Source organism: Accipiter gentilis, chromosome 20 (assembly GCF_929443795.1).
Source record: "Accipiter gentilis chromosome 20, bAccGen1.1, whole genome shotgun sequence".
In the NCBI taxonomy this organism is placed as follows: Eukaryota; Metazoa; Chordata; class Aves; order Accipitriformes; family Accipitridae; genus Astur; species Astur gentilis.
In genome coordinates, this window is record NC_064899.1 from 14271986 (window position 1) to 14289401 (window position 17416).

The 17416-nt window shown below is 37.9% G+C and overlaps 1 protein-coding gene across 5 annotated transcripts in view; it reads left to right on the forward strand.

Annotated features, from left to right (window-relative positions):
• The window catches only part of EXOC2 (exocyst complex component 2), a 517534-nt gene extending 500383 nt beyond the window's left edge, over positions 1–17151 (forward strand). For all 5 annotated transcript variants that reach the window (XM_049823849.1, XM_049823848.1, XM_049823845.1 and 2 more), the window contains exons 24-28: positions 5675–5730; positions 8752–8874; positions 11207–11268; positions 13112–13171; positions 15371–17151. In XM_049823849.1, coding sequence (XP_049679806.1) covers positions 5675–5730; positions 8752–8874; positions 11207–11268; positions 13112–13171; positions 15371–15464 — 395 coding nt within the window. In that variant the 3' untranslated portion in view covers positions 15465–17151. The remainder of the gene's footprint in view (positions 1–5674; positions 5731–8751; positions 8875–11206; positions 11269–13111; positions 13172–15370) is intronic.
• Positions 17152–17416: the final 265 nt, after the last annotated feature.

Sequence of the window (17416 nt, forward strand, 5' to 3'; positions counted from 1 at the left end):
CAAAAAAAAAAAAAAAAAGCCAGAATTGAGTGACAGCTGTCAAACTGTAGAACTTCCTGTGGATGGCTTTAACTCTTCCACAGAAGAGCAGCAGCTTTTAATATTCCTGCCTGATTTTTGTTTGACTGTGAATTTGTCTCAGAACTTTATTCTTTTGACCCTTCATAGCTTCTCATCCTCACGTCTGGTGTGGTTTACTGCCGATGAGCAGAGGTACCTGCTGACACCACCTACTTTTTCTAAACAGTTGTGTGCTTTTATCCTCCCCTCCTTCTTTTTGCACAACAGACAAGCTGAAAGGCTTGTTCAGCGAGAGGCAGTGGCAAGATTAGCTTCCCAGTTTTCCATCTCAAATGAGGTTCCAATCTCACAAGAGTTAAAGTATGTCGAACCCAAGCTGCCTGGGTTAAAATTTCCTGTGTGTCTCAGTTGTCCTAGCTGAACTGCAGTTCATTCTTTGAACTCTTGAGTCTGCGGAAGACGTAAAAGTGTTTGACGCTCATATCTTCTCTCTCTATTGAGTTGCTCTAGAAGGACTGGGAACGTTTGAAGACCTGCATTGGCTTCTGGCACAGAAAAAGCATCCTGATGACTTCAGTTTTACCGTGTGTGCAACTTTTGCTCTATTTTTGCATGCAAGTTTTTGTAGCCTCTCTGTGTCTTAAAATTACACATATGGTATTGCAGTTTTAGCTTTTGTATGCTTATTCAGTCACTTTGGAGGTTTCATAGTAGAATGCTGTCATCTAAGTACTTGGGGGAAACATAGCTCTGAGAACTACATGTGGGGCAACTGGTAGCACTACAGCATCTGAATATCTCCTGAATGACTCCTGCATTGGCAAGCTAGAAGTTTAGTTTCCGTTACTCCTCAGAACCACAAATCTTTTTTTTCCTCTGCTTTTCCCATAGTTCACAGTCATCCTTGCTACAGTATCACAGTATTGTTAAAATTGCTTGTGAATATAGACTTTCTGACAGATTTAGTTTGTTAAAAAAAAAAAAGTGATGTAAACTGGAGATTAAATTTAATGGATAATCTTGTTCAATGTTTCACCAGTAAAAAGTACAGTGGAGGGCCCAAAATTGGAAGGTGCTATTTTAAAGTTTGTCAGCCGTTGTGGTACTTGATGGCTGAAACTGTCCTTCATTTTTATGTCTTAAGTCTTCCTGTCCATTTTTCTTTAGAGCAGTACTGGGGCTTTGTTAGTGGCAGCTAGCATTCCAGCAAGTCAGTGTCTTCGGTGTAAAGAATAGAGTGGGAGTGGAATGCATTTATGCTGTAACAGAATAATAACATTTTCCTGAGAGAAATTGCAAGGGCTTGTTGAGACTTTTTTAACACATTTCTGTCAGAAGCTATGGAAGGGCATTGTATTTGTGCTTCAACATGCTAAATAAGAGGTACTTTAGACTTAAGAATGTTATGTTTCACTTGATTAGCCTAATAGTTGCAACCTACAGTTATATGGTGCATTAGCTTTCAGTGCTGCATAATAGGACTGGCAGCATGGTGTCCCAAAAACTGTAATTGCGTGGGCTGCTGAACAGTCGTGGAGAAAGCTGCACAAAAATTCTATTCTAGACAGAATTTTTGAAGTGAATTTCACAACAAATTCACAGTTGGATGCCACTGCTTGTATTTCCAGTGAATCATACTCCAGAAAAGTAATACTTTGCTTCAACAAAGCCTGCCACAAACAGTGCAGTGATATAAATCAGAAATTGGATATTTTTTAATTGTAATTTTTCAAAATATAGTACAGTTATTAACTATGCCTGCAGGTCCTGACATTCAGATATGTTTGGCTTTGTCTCCACATGCAAAAATGAAAATCCTTCACAAATAAGACAAAAAGAAGGGCTGGGGGGAAATACCTTTTTACTTATGGTCTATTCACGATTGGAAACTGCCTCCCCAACAGCAATGGTTGTCACACCACCACATATTTAATAGCATAGTCAGAGCAAACCTGTTATATGGTTACCTCTAATTTCCAGTTTTAGTTTACTGATGGTTAATTCATTTTTACTTTTCTAATGCCAGTATTGTTCTTCAGCTAAGCTAGTTCTCCCTTCTTTCCCTCTCTGGTTCCATTTACTGAAGTGTAATTGCATCTTCTTTCTGTCTTTGGTTTGCTTAGCTTACCAAGACAAGGTCTTTTAGACTATTAGATGCTGCAATTAAGGCAACTACAGTTTCATGTACATGAACTGTCTCTAAACTGCATAGCTTTGCACAGTTTGTGCTGAATTATCTGCTCTTAAATTGCAAAACCTGTCTAAGAAACCAAGGAGATACTTGAGCTTGTGCTGAGCCCCCTGATCATGCAGTCATAGCAGGACTGGACCCACTGTGAAAGGTCAGGAGCACCTAATTAATGCTACTGGCATTGCAAGAAATAATCTCCTTTAGGCTCTCGGTTCACCTATTTGTCCTTGTATGTAGTACAAAGATGCAAGATAAAATAATGTCTGATTATGCCCTTTCACTGAGGTTTAAGTTAACAATTCTATCGCACAGCTGGGTTGGGATAGCAATATGTAATACTAAGCTACTGTCACTTCATTTTTACCATAGGTTCCATCTGAATTCCATTTAGTCAATTCATTCTGACTTCTTCAGTTAGAAGACATAAATGACCATTTTATATCTTAGCTGGGCACCACCAGCCAATGGTATTTAGCACCTGGTGCTAATGTTGCTGACATTGGTATTTCATGCTTGTAGAAATTCACGGTACCTGGTTACAGTGACTCGGTGACTGACTCTTTAAGAAATATCTTACAGAAGGTTTCCACGGACATAACTGATAGGCAACTTTTACTAGCACAGTCCAAAGTTGTTTAATTTGGGTGCTCTCAGCACCAGCAGACAGAATTAGCAGCTCTTATCCTGAGCCAAATTGCATGAATGCGTGAGAAAGAGGCACGCTACCTCAGGAGCTTAGGTGGGATGGGTGGGAAGTAAGGATTCTTCCTTGGAACCACATCACCCTCTTACACAACCCACACGCTTCAGTCTCTATACATTCCAGCTTTTCACTTGCCCCCCTTGATAACATGTCTTCCCAGCTCAGCCTGCTGGCCTCCTCTCTGCAAGACACACACCTGCCCTCTCTGTTTTACACAGCAGCCCCCTCTCTGTATGTTCATTACAGGGTTTGAGTGAGGTGCTTCATTAGAGAACAATCAGTTCGGGCACTGAAATGTTGCTTAGTTCACAAGTCGAATTTTGATTGACTAATGAACGTGCTCTGGCGGTGCTCAGGTATCCATAGAGAAGGGAGACCGTCAAAGTCTTAATCTTGTGCGGCGTTTGTGCAAAAGTAAAAACACACAGTTTCCACATGAGAGATCTTACTGTCACAAAGTGAGGCTGGTAGGCAGCCAAAAGATGAATACCGCATAGGTTTGCAGACCAAAATCAACACTTTGCACCCTGAGGTTAACTGCAAACCAGCTCCCAAATTCACCCCGTACCGCTTGATGTGATTTGCATACCACTGCTTGGTGCCTGGTCAAGTTGTATTTGCTTGTAGGATGTGATACAAATTTTGTCCCCTGATATGAAGCCTGTAGAGGATTTAAACTGGGGCAGAGTGAAGTAGAAGAAGGAAAACAGTAGAAGAGGAAAAAGGAAGGGGGTGTTGCGTTTCCACATATACCTGTGATCTTTTGGTGTGGTTCAAGTACTGGTGTGTATCATTCTTACTTTGTTTTGCAGGTTACAGGGGAGGAGAAAAAAGTCAGTTTCATAAATTTCTGGTATTGCTGTGTTCCTTCCTTGTTGCAAAAAATCACTAAGATAACAAGGAACTATAGGCTTGCAACCTAGTATACTATGGTCTTTGACTTTTTGTTGGTTTAGCTGAAATGGAAAGAGTGACTGAGATTTTTCAAGGAGAAGAATAAAGACAGTGAGAAAAGGCATTAGAGATTGTTTTGGAATGTGTGGGGAAAGGCTTGTATTTTTCTTTACCTTTTTCAGTTATTTGCATCTCTTCCAGAGCAAAAATAGAACATTCCTTCCAAAAAGGTCTTAATTCTTTTGTATGTTCAGAAAGCACACAGCTTTTAGTGAGAGCAGTAAAATCTGCTTTGATGCTTGCCTCTTTGCTGTGAACTTTTGAAACAGAGACCGTCTTGATACACAGGCCTGGGTGCAGATCTCAGCTACGTCCTGACTGCACGTTGGAACAAGAGTCACTGTTCAACATCTCTTCCTTTCCCCCAAGCACCTTTGCTTCCAACAGGAGACCCGTGATCCCTCTGGGAAGCATCCTCCAATCTAAACTCTCGGCTGCATCGCGTCGCACAGTGTAGATGCAGGCGATGAAAGTGTTCGTACCTCATGCAAGGGGGTCCTGTTGTCCTTTCGTCCTACTCTTATAAAATGTTTGTCCATAATTATTTAAGTAAGAACAAGTGTCTCCTTTTCAGATCTTGAGACAAGTTGTGAGGCCAGTGGTCAAAACAATGAGCACAACCAAGCTGGCAGTTTGGCAGTTGAGATACGACGCTATTCTCCCATAGAATAACTCATTTTAACGATCTTGGGTAACTCCTTTTAAAGCTCTTTTTTGTAGCAGGATTAAGTTGCTGCATCAGTGTTATCTGAGTAAAGGTGGAGCAAGTAAGATGAACTGATGAAAGGTTCACTTTGTAATTTTTATAACAGCAGCCTTAATCACACTGTGATCTCTGAGCTGTGTGGTCTCGCCAGTCTTTGTCCACAGTTCTGATCTTTTACTGTCGATTGAATATACCAAAGGGAGTGCACTTTCTCTGATTCATGCTAGAGCAATTGATATCAGAAGTCGAGGTCATGTGGATCAGTAACCCTCTCATTATTTTGTGTTGCACTTCCAGCATTTATGCATACTTTAAGTTAAATGCTTTCTCATCTGCTTTTGCCTACGAAGTGAAGCGCCCAGAAAAGCAAATGGTGCAATTTTAGATTTTTGCCTATTTTAGATCTTACACAACTAGAGTCCAGGTCTGGGAAGTTACTCCAGAATTACAGCAGAGTAGGAGCCTGTCTTAACTGAAGCATACCCTGCTGGATGTTCTTCTGTTTTGAATTTCCTGTTTAGTATAAATTGACAAACATTTCATATGGTTGGTAAATAAAATGCTTATTTGACTTCTCCACCCTCCCCAAGAGGAAATTTCTACTAAGGCAAGAGTCCTTGCTATTTCTATCTATCATAATAACTTACAGTTAGAGAAGCTGATAAAGTAGTAAGATCTTCTTGACGACTGTTGTACAAACAAAACCCCTTGTCTTTTCTGTTTCTTTAAGAACTTATTGAGCTGTAGTGCATGTTCTGTGCCATGGTATGTGTATTCTAGTAAGGCATCCAGAATTTATTTTTTAATAAAGGTAGCTTTTAATTAAATTGCAAATGGTGAAATGGGGTTACCAGAGAAGAAGAATACTGAAACAGGAACCTGCTGGGTTTTTTAACCTTTTGCTGTAAGGAAATGTGCCTTTCTCCATTTGATTTGAAAAAGGAAATAAGCTGGTGGTGTAGCTATGGAACTTTCTCTTTCTGCCTCTGATTGCAAAAGTGCTAGTGAAAAATGAAAAAGTACAGTATTGAACAGTAGAATATTATGGCTTTGTTAAGACAACAGAATGAAAGTAATTGTCCTGTTTGTTTTGTTTCAGGTGTCAGAAACTATTTGAAAGAAGCATTAGTGAATATCATTGCTGTGCATGCAGAGGTGAGAAAAACTTCAGATTGAAATTAATTCATATGAATGTAAGCATGAAACAGTTTACTTCGCGTGGTAGATCCTGGCTTTCATCACCCCTGAAAACCGTACCTCTATTGAAGTGTCTTCAGTATAGACGTAAGTGCTTTGGATTAGGTTTAGCCAGCCAAGTATGCAACTGCTAACTTTTTTAAGGGCAAGAGGAGACAAACAGTTCCTGTTTATCCTCAGTAACACTCCATTACACCTTTTTGTTTCCACTGTCTGATGAAGAGGAAAGCCAAAGTCTAAAGCTCAGTTCTTCCCTTTTCATGCAGATGAGAGGGAGTTATGATGCTCACTTTCTCTGATTAACTTTATTTTCCACAACATATGAAAATGAGCTTGTGCTTCGCTTTGGAAGAAATGTTCAACACATGCCACTCAGAGTGAAAAGGCCATCTATGTCATTCTTGTACATAGGATGAAAAGTGGAAACCTAAAACCAGAAAGCTTTATAGTCTCTGTGCAGCACAGGTTGTGTTTGAAATACATAGGTAATGGCTTATGATAGGGAGGGCATGTTAAAATTAAAATATTACTATTAAAATAATACACTTGCAGAGCAGCAGTTATTTGGCCTTTTGTGATAATATGCAGGAATTTTCTATAATCCTTTAAATTAAAGCCTCTGTTCTATGTACTCCTTCCTTCTAATCATCAAGAGTGTTACCGGATTAATACTGCTCCTTGTACAAGCATTGGTAGTAATATCACTCTTACCTTTCAAAATACCACAGGTATAGCTGCTCTGCCTTTTCCATCTACTTAAAATCTGATGAGATTCACTTGAGGTTTTTGTTTATTTCATTCCTCCTTAAATTACAAGGCTTCATATAAGTTAAAATATTTTCAGAAACTTTAAATATCACTTGCAATATTTTTTATTCCATTCCAGTATTTACTTATAGCAGTTTTCACAGAAGCGTTGCTGGTTTTACCAAATGCTTCCAAATGAGGGAGTAAGCAGCACCAAAAATATATACCAACATGATATTTATTTTTAATTTTGTTTTTCAGTGTAGTGGAAATTAATGAAAATGAGAGGTTTTGCTTTAAAAAAAGTCAAAGGCTTTTGTGACTTATGGAGCTAATCCTGTAAACGTGCATACTTATTAAATTGCTGCAACAGAAAGGTGCACTGCCTTGCTGACTTCATTGAGACTGATACTGATTTTGCCCCAAATATTGTTGCCTCATAAATTTCTAGATGTGAAATATTACAGAAATATGAAAATGTGTGTCAAGATGAAACTCCCATTTCCACTGTTTTCTGGTGAAATTCTGTAAGCTGGGTCAGATTTGTTAGCAAGGCTGCAAGTTTCTGTAGTTTGAAACAGCAAAAATTAACCATCAGCTGAACAGTGAGCATGGACTGAAGTGGAAAGAAAGTTGTTTCTCTGCCTTTGAATTCAAATTTAACTGAAATCAAAACAAGAGCTTCTTATTGCAAATTTGTGATGATTCACCATTGCTGAGAATTTTTTTTCCTGGATTCTGTATAGTAACTTCAAGAGTGCTCGTTGTGGGCACAAATATTCTCTTCTCAGTAGAAGGGTTTTGGGCATGTTCCTGGTATGTTTGTGTTGAATTGCTCAGCAATATTTGCTGCTGAATAAGATGACCCCTTTCGAAATCGTTACTGGTTGTTTTTTTTTTCTTACCGTACAGCTAAGTATGTCACTTAACTGTTTTGACCCACAAAAGCTAAGTGAAACAGGCCCTGATAGACAATTAATTACTTAAATCACTGAAAACTGTGTAGGAATCTTGCATTCTGGGTTTGTTTTCCCACCCCGCCTTAATTTGCTTTTACACTTGTGATTAATATCTTCTGTCAGTTACTACATTTCCTTGTCAGACACGAGTTCTAAATTTCACATAAAGCAAAGGTATTCTAGCAAAAAATCATTCCATTACTTAATTTTTTAGATCATTTTAAAGCAGAAATCAGGGCGGGGAGGGAAGTGTTTAAAAACTCTGTGCAGTTCATTTTCCTTCTTGCACCACTTCAGTCACATCATCTTCAGTTCCTTGTGTCATCTTCTCCCCCAACCCCGTGCAGTTTTAGTGCAGCTTTATCATCACTTTTAAGTCTTGACACAATTCTGGTCTGTCTGACCTATAATCTCACTTCCTCCTATATTCCAACCTCTTGGCCTGCATTTTCCCCAATTCTGTGTAGAAAAACCATACTTTTTTTTTTTTTTAATTCACCAACAATTTTTCGCTTCCTTAAATCTCCCTTTAAGGAAGACTGGTTTCTTCATGCTTTCCTTCAGGCATAGATCTAATGTTAATTTTGTGTTGCTGTTGTGTTGCAGTTGCTATTCTGAACCTAAAATGGAGGATCCAAGTACCACTTTAAAAAGTTATACAAATAAGCAGTTAAAAAGATGATCTTGATGTATGGAAAAAGCAGTAAGGTATAGTGGTTTTGCCAGGGAACTGGCAGTGTTGGAAGAATCTAAATGAAAATCCATTACACCACCATATTCTCAAGCCCTTTCAAAGGCTTATCTCTGCCACAGAGCATAAAGACACTAGCCATTTGACAGTGGTCACATCTAAAGGATTCTAGAAGAAAAAGCAAAATACGTGGGTAAAAAGTGGCTGAATCTGTAATTGTGTCAGTCAGTCACACAACCCTGAATGAAAGGTACTATCTACAGAACAGCAGTCTGTGTACAACCACCTGAGTACCTGCATCCATCAGCTGAGAAGACATTTTGAAGTCCAGCTGCTTTTAGACATTGCAAGAAAGTGGTCGTTGTCACATATCATATAACTAACGTTGCTATTAACAGGTGGTTGGTCAAAGCAGAAGGTAGCATCAAAAGAAATCCGTCATATTCCAGTTGTTCTAAGATATTTTGTCCATTGATAACAATGAAGTGGTCCTTTCAATCAATGCTTTTTACTGAAATGTTATTGTAGAAAACATTTCTGTTATAGCTATTGTGTTCATGATTCTCCTTTCATAAAAATCAGGTGTTTACCATTTCCAAAGACTTAGTTCCTCGGGTAATGTCAAGAGTTGTAGAAGCAGTCTCTGAAGAACTGAGTCGACTGATGCAGTGTGTTTCATCCTTCAGCAAAAATGGAGCTTTACAGGTACCTGAATACTTTGTACTGTCAAACATGTGAATCTAGAAAACTGAGAATAAGAGTGGTATAATCTGTGTATTTGTTGGATCTATTGTAGCAATGAGAGCAAGGAGATAAAAAGGATTAGTATACAACCTATTTCAGATTTATTGATGAACAGTCTTTGGGGTACTGCTTCTTGGGTTTGATTATATTTCAGTATTGTCTTTGTGTCTGAGTGCATAAAAGGTTACTTATATCCTATGAGATAAAAAGCATCATAATGGTATCTGAAATGTCATTAAATATTGTCTTTGGCCTGTCATTAAAAAAAAATATTTTAAAAGAAAAAACAATTTTGTGGTATTTTGAGATTTTTAATTCTTGAAAATAGGATGTGGTAGGCTCTTGCAAGTCTTTGCAAAACTAGTCACTTGTCTGTTATGCTGTTTCTACATTAGCACTTTGTTGCAGCATACGTAGAACAGATACTCTTATATTGCCTTCGTCATTTGCAGCTAGATTGGTTGTTGTTCTTGCTATTGGGTAAGTTTTAAAGGAGTCTAAGAAAAAAAATCTTTTTTTAAAAAATCCCTTTGAGTCAATGATTGCTATGGCTGTAACCGGCAAGAAGAGCAAACTCCCAATTTTCATTGTACATGACAGCATTCTTGCATTATGATGGGAAAATAATCATCCAATTGCAAGCCTTATTTTCTAATTGCTGGTAGTCATTGCATTGGACAGAGAATTAATGTAGGAAGATCACAGCCAAATAAGATTGCCTGCCTATTTAAAACAAAATCAATGAATAGCAATAAAGCTACCCATATATCATTTTTGACTAGACAACCCACAGTATGAACTTGCTACCTAAACCCATGATTGAAAGGATTTTCTCTCCCTACTGTAAATTTGTCACTCATGGTCATGTTCCTCTGAACATAGAAAATCCTGTCTGGCAGACAGCAGCAGCGTGAGAGTGATCTGAACCTGGTCAGACTGATGAAAAAATACCCATCCCCGAAGAGAAGCCTGAATCTGTATTCCCACGTCCCATGACACGCAGTTTTGCAGGGTTTGCCCTTCCACCATGTTTATTTAAGCTGTGGTATTTGAGAATGTGACACTTCCCCGTGGTACTGCTACCTCCTAAAATGTAGGAAAGACTCCAGAATCTTATGTGTAGGACTTTAAAATGTCCAAGGCTGTTCATCTTGAGGCACCATGCAAAAAGAGGTGAAACATCCTGTGGTGAGAAAAGCATGTCTTATGAGTTTGAAATTGGTGGGTGGCTATGTCCTATTTTGTGCCAGAAGGTTCTGGCACTAAAAAAGCATAAATCTCAGCTGGCTTCCTACCTAGGCGAGAGATGAGGGGAAGACCTAAAAGCCAAAGCCTTTCATTAGAACTGGAATTAGATGTCTGTGTTGCATTATAAAAAGTTTTGGTTTGGAAGATGAATGTCGTATTAGTTGGGGCTAAATGTAAATTAGTTTCTGTAATGGCTAACTGGATTAAATTTATCTTTATGATGAACAAGAATGGAATATGAATTTGGATGAAGTTCACTTTGTATTTTTAAATGAAATTACTTAAAGTATTGATCACATGCAGAATGTTTCTGTTTCATATAAAACCTGTGATGGTAGTGATTGCTTTTCAAAGACTAAAGGATGATCTATGAAATCTGTTTAATCTTTGAGTTCTTTCTCCACCATAGTTTGCCTAGGTGAAAATTAATACCTAGGCACACAGTACAGTGCAGGAGTAAAATCCCCAAGCTTGTGTGCCCACCAGGTGACAGACAAGAAGCAGAGCACAACCATTCTACTTCCTCATCTGATGGAAAAAAATAAAATTGACAGGAAAACCAAGAATAAAATGTGTATTGATGGATTTTTGTACTGGTGTGTTTCCTTCCTCCCTGGCCAAGCCATGCTGTGAGAAGTTAAGCTCACTGTATTTAATTAAAAAAAAAAAAATACAGGCAAATTAAGGTTACGTCCTTCTATCTTTCTATCACAGTGCAGAAAAGATGGAACAGAATTGAAGATTTATTGCTGTTGCTGAATTATTGTTACTGAGAGACAAATCAATGTTTTTAGACTGCTACATAGTGACAGTACAAACAGTTTGACTTGAATCAGAAGTATGAAATTGTTCCTTTTAGTAGTCTCCTGACATAGCAGCATGGTAACGAAAAATACAGGAAACAAACTGTTAAACACCAAGGCTGCTTACAACTGCAGCATGCAGTAATAATTGCCTCCAAAAAAGGTGAAGCTTTGGGATACTGGTATTCACTTGATGAAAGGACATTGTGTCATTGTTTCAGTATTTGTATTTCTGTCTTTAGGCAAGACTTGAAATCTGTGCGTTGAGAGATACTGTGGCCATATACCTAACACCTGAGAGCAAGTAAGATGTGCTGTAATGTCTGCTTTTTCAATGTAATGGAATCCTTGGTAAATATGCAAAAGCACATAATGTAAATTAAAGATTAAAAATTTTTTCTTCAAATAGAATGTATGATATACTAGGTAAATATATGAAAAGCAGATTACTAGCAAGGTTGTATCAGTTGGAAAAAAATAATTACTTTTTTTGGTTTTTACTTGAATTTTTAGACACAAACTAGTATTTGCCACTCAAAAAAAAAAAGTAAAACTTAACAGCAGTACAGCTGCAGAGTACAATGATGCTAAAACAAGACAAAAGCAGATGTCACTGAGTTTTATCCTTTTTTTTCACAGCAATCGCCTAAAGCACACAGCAAAGAACCTGCCAGACACATCAGAGAGGCTACAGAACCAGACACTGGCAGGATCCCTTTATAGGGATATGGAGAGTTAGGGCTCTCCACAAGCTTGTACAATACCCCATTCCTTCTCCACACACCTAATCAGGGAAAGTGAATTCAGCTTCACACTGTCTCTTGGCCTGAAAGCCTTCAAAAGGCTTTCAGCAATTTATTTTTTCTCAGTGAGGTGCAAGACCAGAGATAAATAGTGTGGGGGACACTCACACATTAATATAAAGGAAGAAAGAAAAGCATTAGCAGTATCAGTGGTTGATACAGTAAACACAGACTATGATAGCTGTCAGCAGTTTTGAGTAAAGTTGATTGAAATTTCTAGGTGGTTATGTTGGGGATTGGATATGGGCAGGTTCATTCATTATTTTAATTACCTACACTTTTGTTAGGATTGGCATTACACATGCCTGCAGATGGCAATTTGATCATCTTGCCCGATCAACATTTTGTAGGAGACATTGCAGGGCTTGAGGGCCTAATGTGTCTTCACAGTGTCACAGATGGCATTCTATGGTGTCACTGCATTCTGTTTCAAAAGACTTGCTTCCCTATCCTGAGTGTCTGATAGTGATGAAGACCTCTAAATGAAAACTACTTGGCACTGGCTCAAATTGGGTAAAATGGAAGTGGTATTGGCCCTTATCAGCATAGGGGCAAAGCACAGTGAACCCTGGAAGCTGGAGCTTCATAGATGCCTCTCTATTCCTGGACTTGTCACTAGTTGTAGTTGCCACAAGTAACCATGTTAATCTTTTGCTGACAAGATTATACTAATCTGTGCAGGTCCTGCATTGTTCCCTGCACTTCTCTTTGACATCTGTTGCCTAGAGAGGGGTGGAAACCCCATGTCTGAAATTACTCAAAACTTGACTGGATAATGCCCCAAGAAACCTCCTCTGACCTCGAAGTTGGCCCTACTTTGAGAACGAGGTTGGGCCTGAAGACCTCCGGAGGCCTCCTCCAACCTAAATTATTGTATGAATCAACATTACCTCAATGCAAACCTACTCTGATTCTCTCTGTAGGCTGCCTTCTGTAGGGGAGAATGCAGTGACCTGTCTACTGAGCACAGAAAGCCAAAATAAATGTTTTATCTGTGCTTCATACTCTGATGGTCACTTAGTTTGAGGTAGAAGGCAGGCTGGCAACTGGCTGTAATTCTTGAAGAGTCCAGGATGTCAAGCACAATCTCAAATCAGCTGCTGATTTAACATTTCCTATTGATGTATGGGTATATATCACATCAGGAGTGTTAAGAGACCTGCTTGAACCCGTGATCACTTTGTTCAATTTGCACGTGAATGTCAGGTCTCAAGTTAATATTTTGTTAATTTATTGAAATAAGAATGGCTAAAATATGGCATATCTCCGTGGAATTTATAGAGAGAAACTGTGAAAGCTGAGACTGGTACCAGTGGAATATGAGTATTTTTGCTTTCCTTGCAGCTCGAGCTTTAAGCAAGCTTTGGAAGCTTTGCCTCAGCTCTCAAGTGGAACTGACAAAAAGTAAGTACAATACACCTTCTTGTCTCCTTTCTGGTCTCTAGAGCCATTGTTTTTTACTCTTGTATCAGAACTTTGTTACAAGAGAGTTAAGTTCACTGTATTTGACCTTTCTGAATTACAGAGCAGAAGCCTCTTTGGACAGAGTTAAGAATAAGCCAAGTCCTTGTTCATCATGACATTAAATTATACAGAAGAGCCAATGGCTTTGTGGCATATCCCTTTTGCCCATCCTAGTCTTATCAGTTCAATGTAGTTTTGTATTTATTTTTTAATTTCCGTCTGTTTTAGCCTTCCTTGTTAATCTTAAAGTTTCTGTGAGGTCCATTGTCTTACTGAATTTGGCAGCAATAAAAAAAAATGGCCAAGGAACAAAGTCCAAGCTTTTGCCAGCTGGTATATGGGGAACTCTCAAAACTGGCCTGTTTCATTTTAAAAACAAGAAAGAAGGGTCTGTGGTTCTTACTTAACATCAGAAAGAGTAGTTTGGGGTTCCTCCTTCCCCGGCATAGCAACCTTTGACAACCAAGCTGCTTTGCTGCATCCAGCTTAGTATTTGGTAGTCGGTTTTACAAGCATAGTTTAATAAAGAGTAGTATGGTAAAACTAGGATGGATTTGTAATAAGTATATTAGTATAGATGTTTTGAACTTGAGATGGGTATTATGGTACTTTCAGGAACTGAACTGCATCAAATCAGTTTGCACTTAACAGTCAGAATTTAGAATATTTTGTAGACACATGAAGAGACTGTTTGTGCAGCCTGTGGTCTGCGGACTGTGCCTTCTTCCAGATGTCCTCTGTCTATTTATTCAAACCTACTCTTCCCCACAAGAAGTCTCAAGATGCCTCCTTGCCTCACTTAGCTTTTATGCTTTATTAAAGATAGGAATCAGTTTTGAGTAAGGAGAGTTCTTTCAAGTCAGACTTTCCGAAACACCTGTAGAATTTTTTTTTTTTTCACTTAGTCACAAGCATTTGAGCTTCATGGGACAGATGAGAATCAAGAACTGCATCATTTTTGCATCTGCCTTGGAGTTCTGAGCCCTAGAGGGTGCAAAACTTGTTCTGTTTCCCAGGGCATTACACCACAATTGTCATCGTTCCAGGCAGCTCGTTGTAATCTACACTTATTTGTGTAAAATAACACACAGTTGTGCACTGATTTAGAGCTGTTCATTCACAGTCATTACTATGATACCAAATGATGAACGTGGTCATAGTCATCTTGCAGAGGACCTGCTGAGGAAGCAGATATTGATTTTTGTGGTGCAAGTTGTTGTTCTTGGGTTTGTTTGGGTTGTTTTTTTAACATACAGTATAATTTCTTCTGTGACTGGCTGTTCAATAATCACATCTCACTTGTTTTTGAAATAGAGCAAAAAGTTTGGAGAACACGTTCTTCCCTAGAATATGGGGAAAATAAAACACACGGGCAAGACTGTAGAACTTCATAATGCATCTCCGCTATTACAATAAATATCTCCTACAACAGAACCATCAACACCCTTGGTCCTACACCTGTAGTTTGTAGATTATAATAAATATTATCGACTGCACCAAGTACCTTCTTGGTAGCTATGTAGATGTAAATAAACCATTATTACGTGCCAGAATGAACTCGTATATAGTTATCTATAAAAGACAAAAACACATGGTTGCCAGCAAATTAATGTTTCTCCTAAAACAGTCATACCACCTTTGATTTTTCAGTCGTGATACTTAAGAGAAATCTACGAAATAACTTCTAAAGACAAGTTTGAGAACTAAAATTTGCAATTCAGCTACACATGAAAAGCCATAGCCTTGATAAGGGATACTGGTTTTGTTGTACATGGTCTGTCAGTTTCTGGATTTTCCTTACAGAATTATCTTATGATGCTCTCTACCAGTCCTTTTGCCACTCTGTTTTGCAAATATGTTTCAAGAAGATTGTCTTTATCTGGAAGGAAAGCCATATAAAAGGCTATTTTATCACCTTGATAAAATCTCTGTGGTGAAGTCCTTCTCTGGCCACAGATCATCCTGACACACTTAGTATACTTCTAAATATCTCTAATATTGAGCTATTTGAATAGATCCAGTTTTAGGCCCTTTATTTAAGCAGACAATGTACTCGAAGTCACAGACAGAATAGCCAAAACTTTGGTAACTGTTCCCTTTTCAGAATCTGCCAACGTTGTAACTATTTTCCTTTTACAGATTACTAGAAGAGTTACTAAACAAATTTAAAAGCAGCATGCACTTGCAGCTGACCTGTTTCCAAGCTTCTTCGTCAGCAATGATGAAAACATAGACAATGACACAATGCAGGCAACTCAAAAGGCAAATGTGCTTAAAACGTCACGCATTTTTTCTGTACTTCTTCAATTCCTTTGAAGACTCTGAAGAAAATACAACGAATTTCACTGAAAATGAAATTGAGATACAACTCTTTGAGTAATGGTATGGGGTATCCTGCTGAGTGAGGCTTCTGGTCATAAATACCTTGATAAAATGGGGTTTTTTTGTCTACTGTATTTCATTCTTGGAGGGGATTAAGCCAATTTTGTTTACATACACTCTTCTTGGCTCTATGTTCATGAAGAAATATTCATTGCTGTGCTGCAAACTCAGTTTCATTTGTTAAAAAAACATTGAAATGTTATTTTTACCAAATGTCACCTTAAATTTGAGTATTACTCATGTTGTTCAGTGTATCAATCTGTTACTTTCTAGATGTAGAGTGATACTGATGTGACTCGAAGACTCAACTTCTATAAACTATTGAGAAGTATATAATAAACATTGCTACATACAGCTGACTAATAAGTGTTCAGATACAATATGGAGAAGGACACTGCTTCTTTTGCATTTAAAATTTACCCCTTTTTTTTTTCTGTTATCATCTATAGTTTTGAGTGGTTGTAAGTCTGATTACTTGGGAGGCTTTTATTTTCTTGCTGCTTTTTTAATCAAACATGTTCCTGCCTCTTTTGCTTTTCCCTTCTTTTGGAATATTGATAATAACCTTCACATTTGAAAGAAGCTCTCCTTTCATTGGCAGTTAACAGAAAAGCATTCCCAGTTTATAAGATTAGTAAAAGTTTTAAAAAAAAAAAAAAATCAAGTGAAATATTCTTCCGTGTTAAGGAGTAGAATAGTTAATAGCCTCTTGCATAGTCAGAAGTAAGGAGGAGCACAGTATGTCATTGGTTTTGCTGCTTCCTTCTTCCTCTTGTCTTTTCTTGTTCTTATAGGCTTACTACCACTGTCTTCCTCTTCCATCTTGTTAGTCCTCTTTTCACCACCAGTTACTGAATTTATGTGGAGGGGAATAGGGATTCAGGAGGAAAGAACAATTTTGCTGACATTAAGATATAGTTACACAAAGATCAAGAACTGTTTTCCCAACAGGAAAGATTTGACACTGACTTTCATTTGGGGACTTGATATAAGATGCAGGAAGCTATAACAAGAGAGCAACTAACAGAAAGTGGTCTTGTTTTGGGGGGTGAGGAGTGGGTTTAATTTTACAACTGAAATCATGACTTGCAAGTAAAGCATGCAGTAATAATGTATTATTTCTGTGTTTACAGTCATTTTGAGTGGAACTTTTCAGAAGCAGTGCACTGAGTTTTCAAACAATTTTTTAATGTCAACTGTTTTATTTTGCCAGTTCAGTTACGTGCTTTATAAATACAGCATACAGTTCCTGTAATATGAAATACTGAAGAAACAGCTTGATGCACGTGTATTTACTCGTAAAAAAAATTGTGTGTAAATAGTAATAGCATGTTGAATGGAAGATTGAAACTTCAAATATATGTCATTATTGTATTTCGGGGAGTATCGTTAAACAGCTGCAGCAATGTTTTGTTTTGTTAAATGTTATCCATTATGAGCTGGTCATAGTCTCAACTGCTAGCATTAACTGAAATAGTCATCTGGTTAGCTCAAGCTGTAAAGGATTTCTCTTCAGAATAATAAAATATTAAGGAAGATGGTCATAAGCTCTTCTTGAATTCCTCACTTTCCAAGAAACGTGATTTCTTTATGAATTTTGTGGGTTTGAATTTTCTACATTTGTATCAGACATGTCCCTAAGTATTGAAAACATATTTTATCATCTGTACTGAATGAATATATATTCAGGCATCTCTTTATTGTAACATCATTACCTTTTGTTACAACAGCTTGTTGCTTGTCTTTAAAACCTGAAGTTGGATGTTTGTGTTTAGTTACCTTTCTGAAGTAACACTGCAGAAC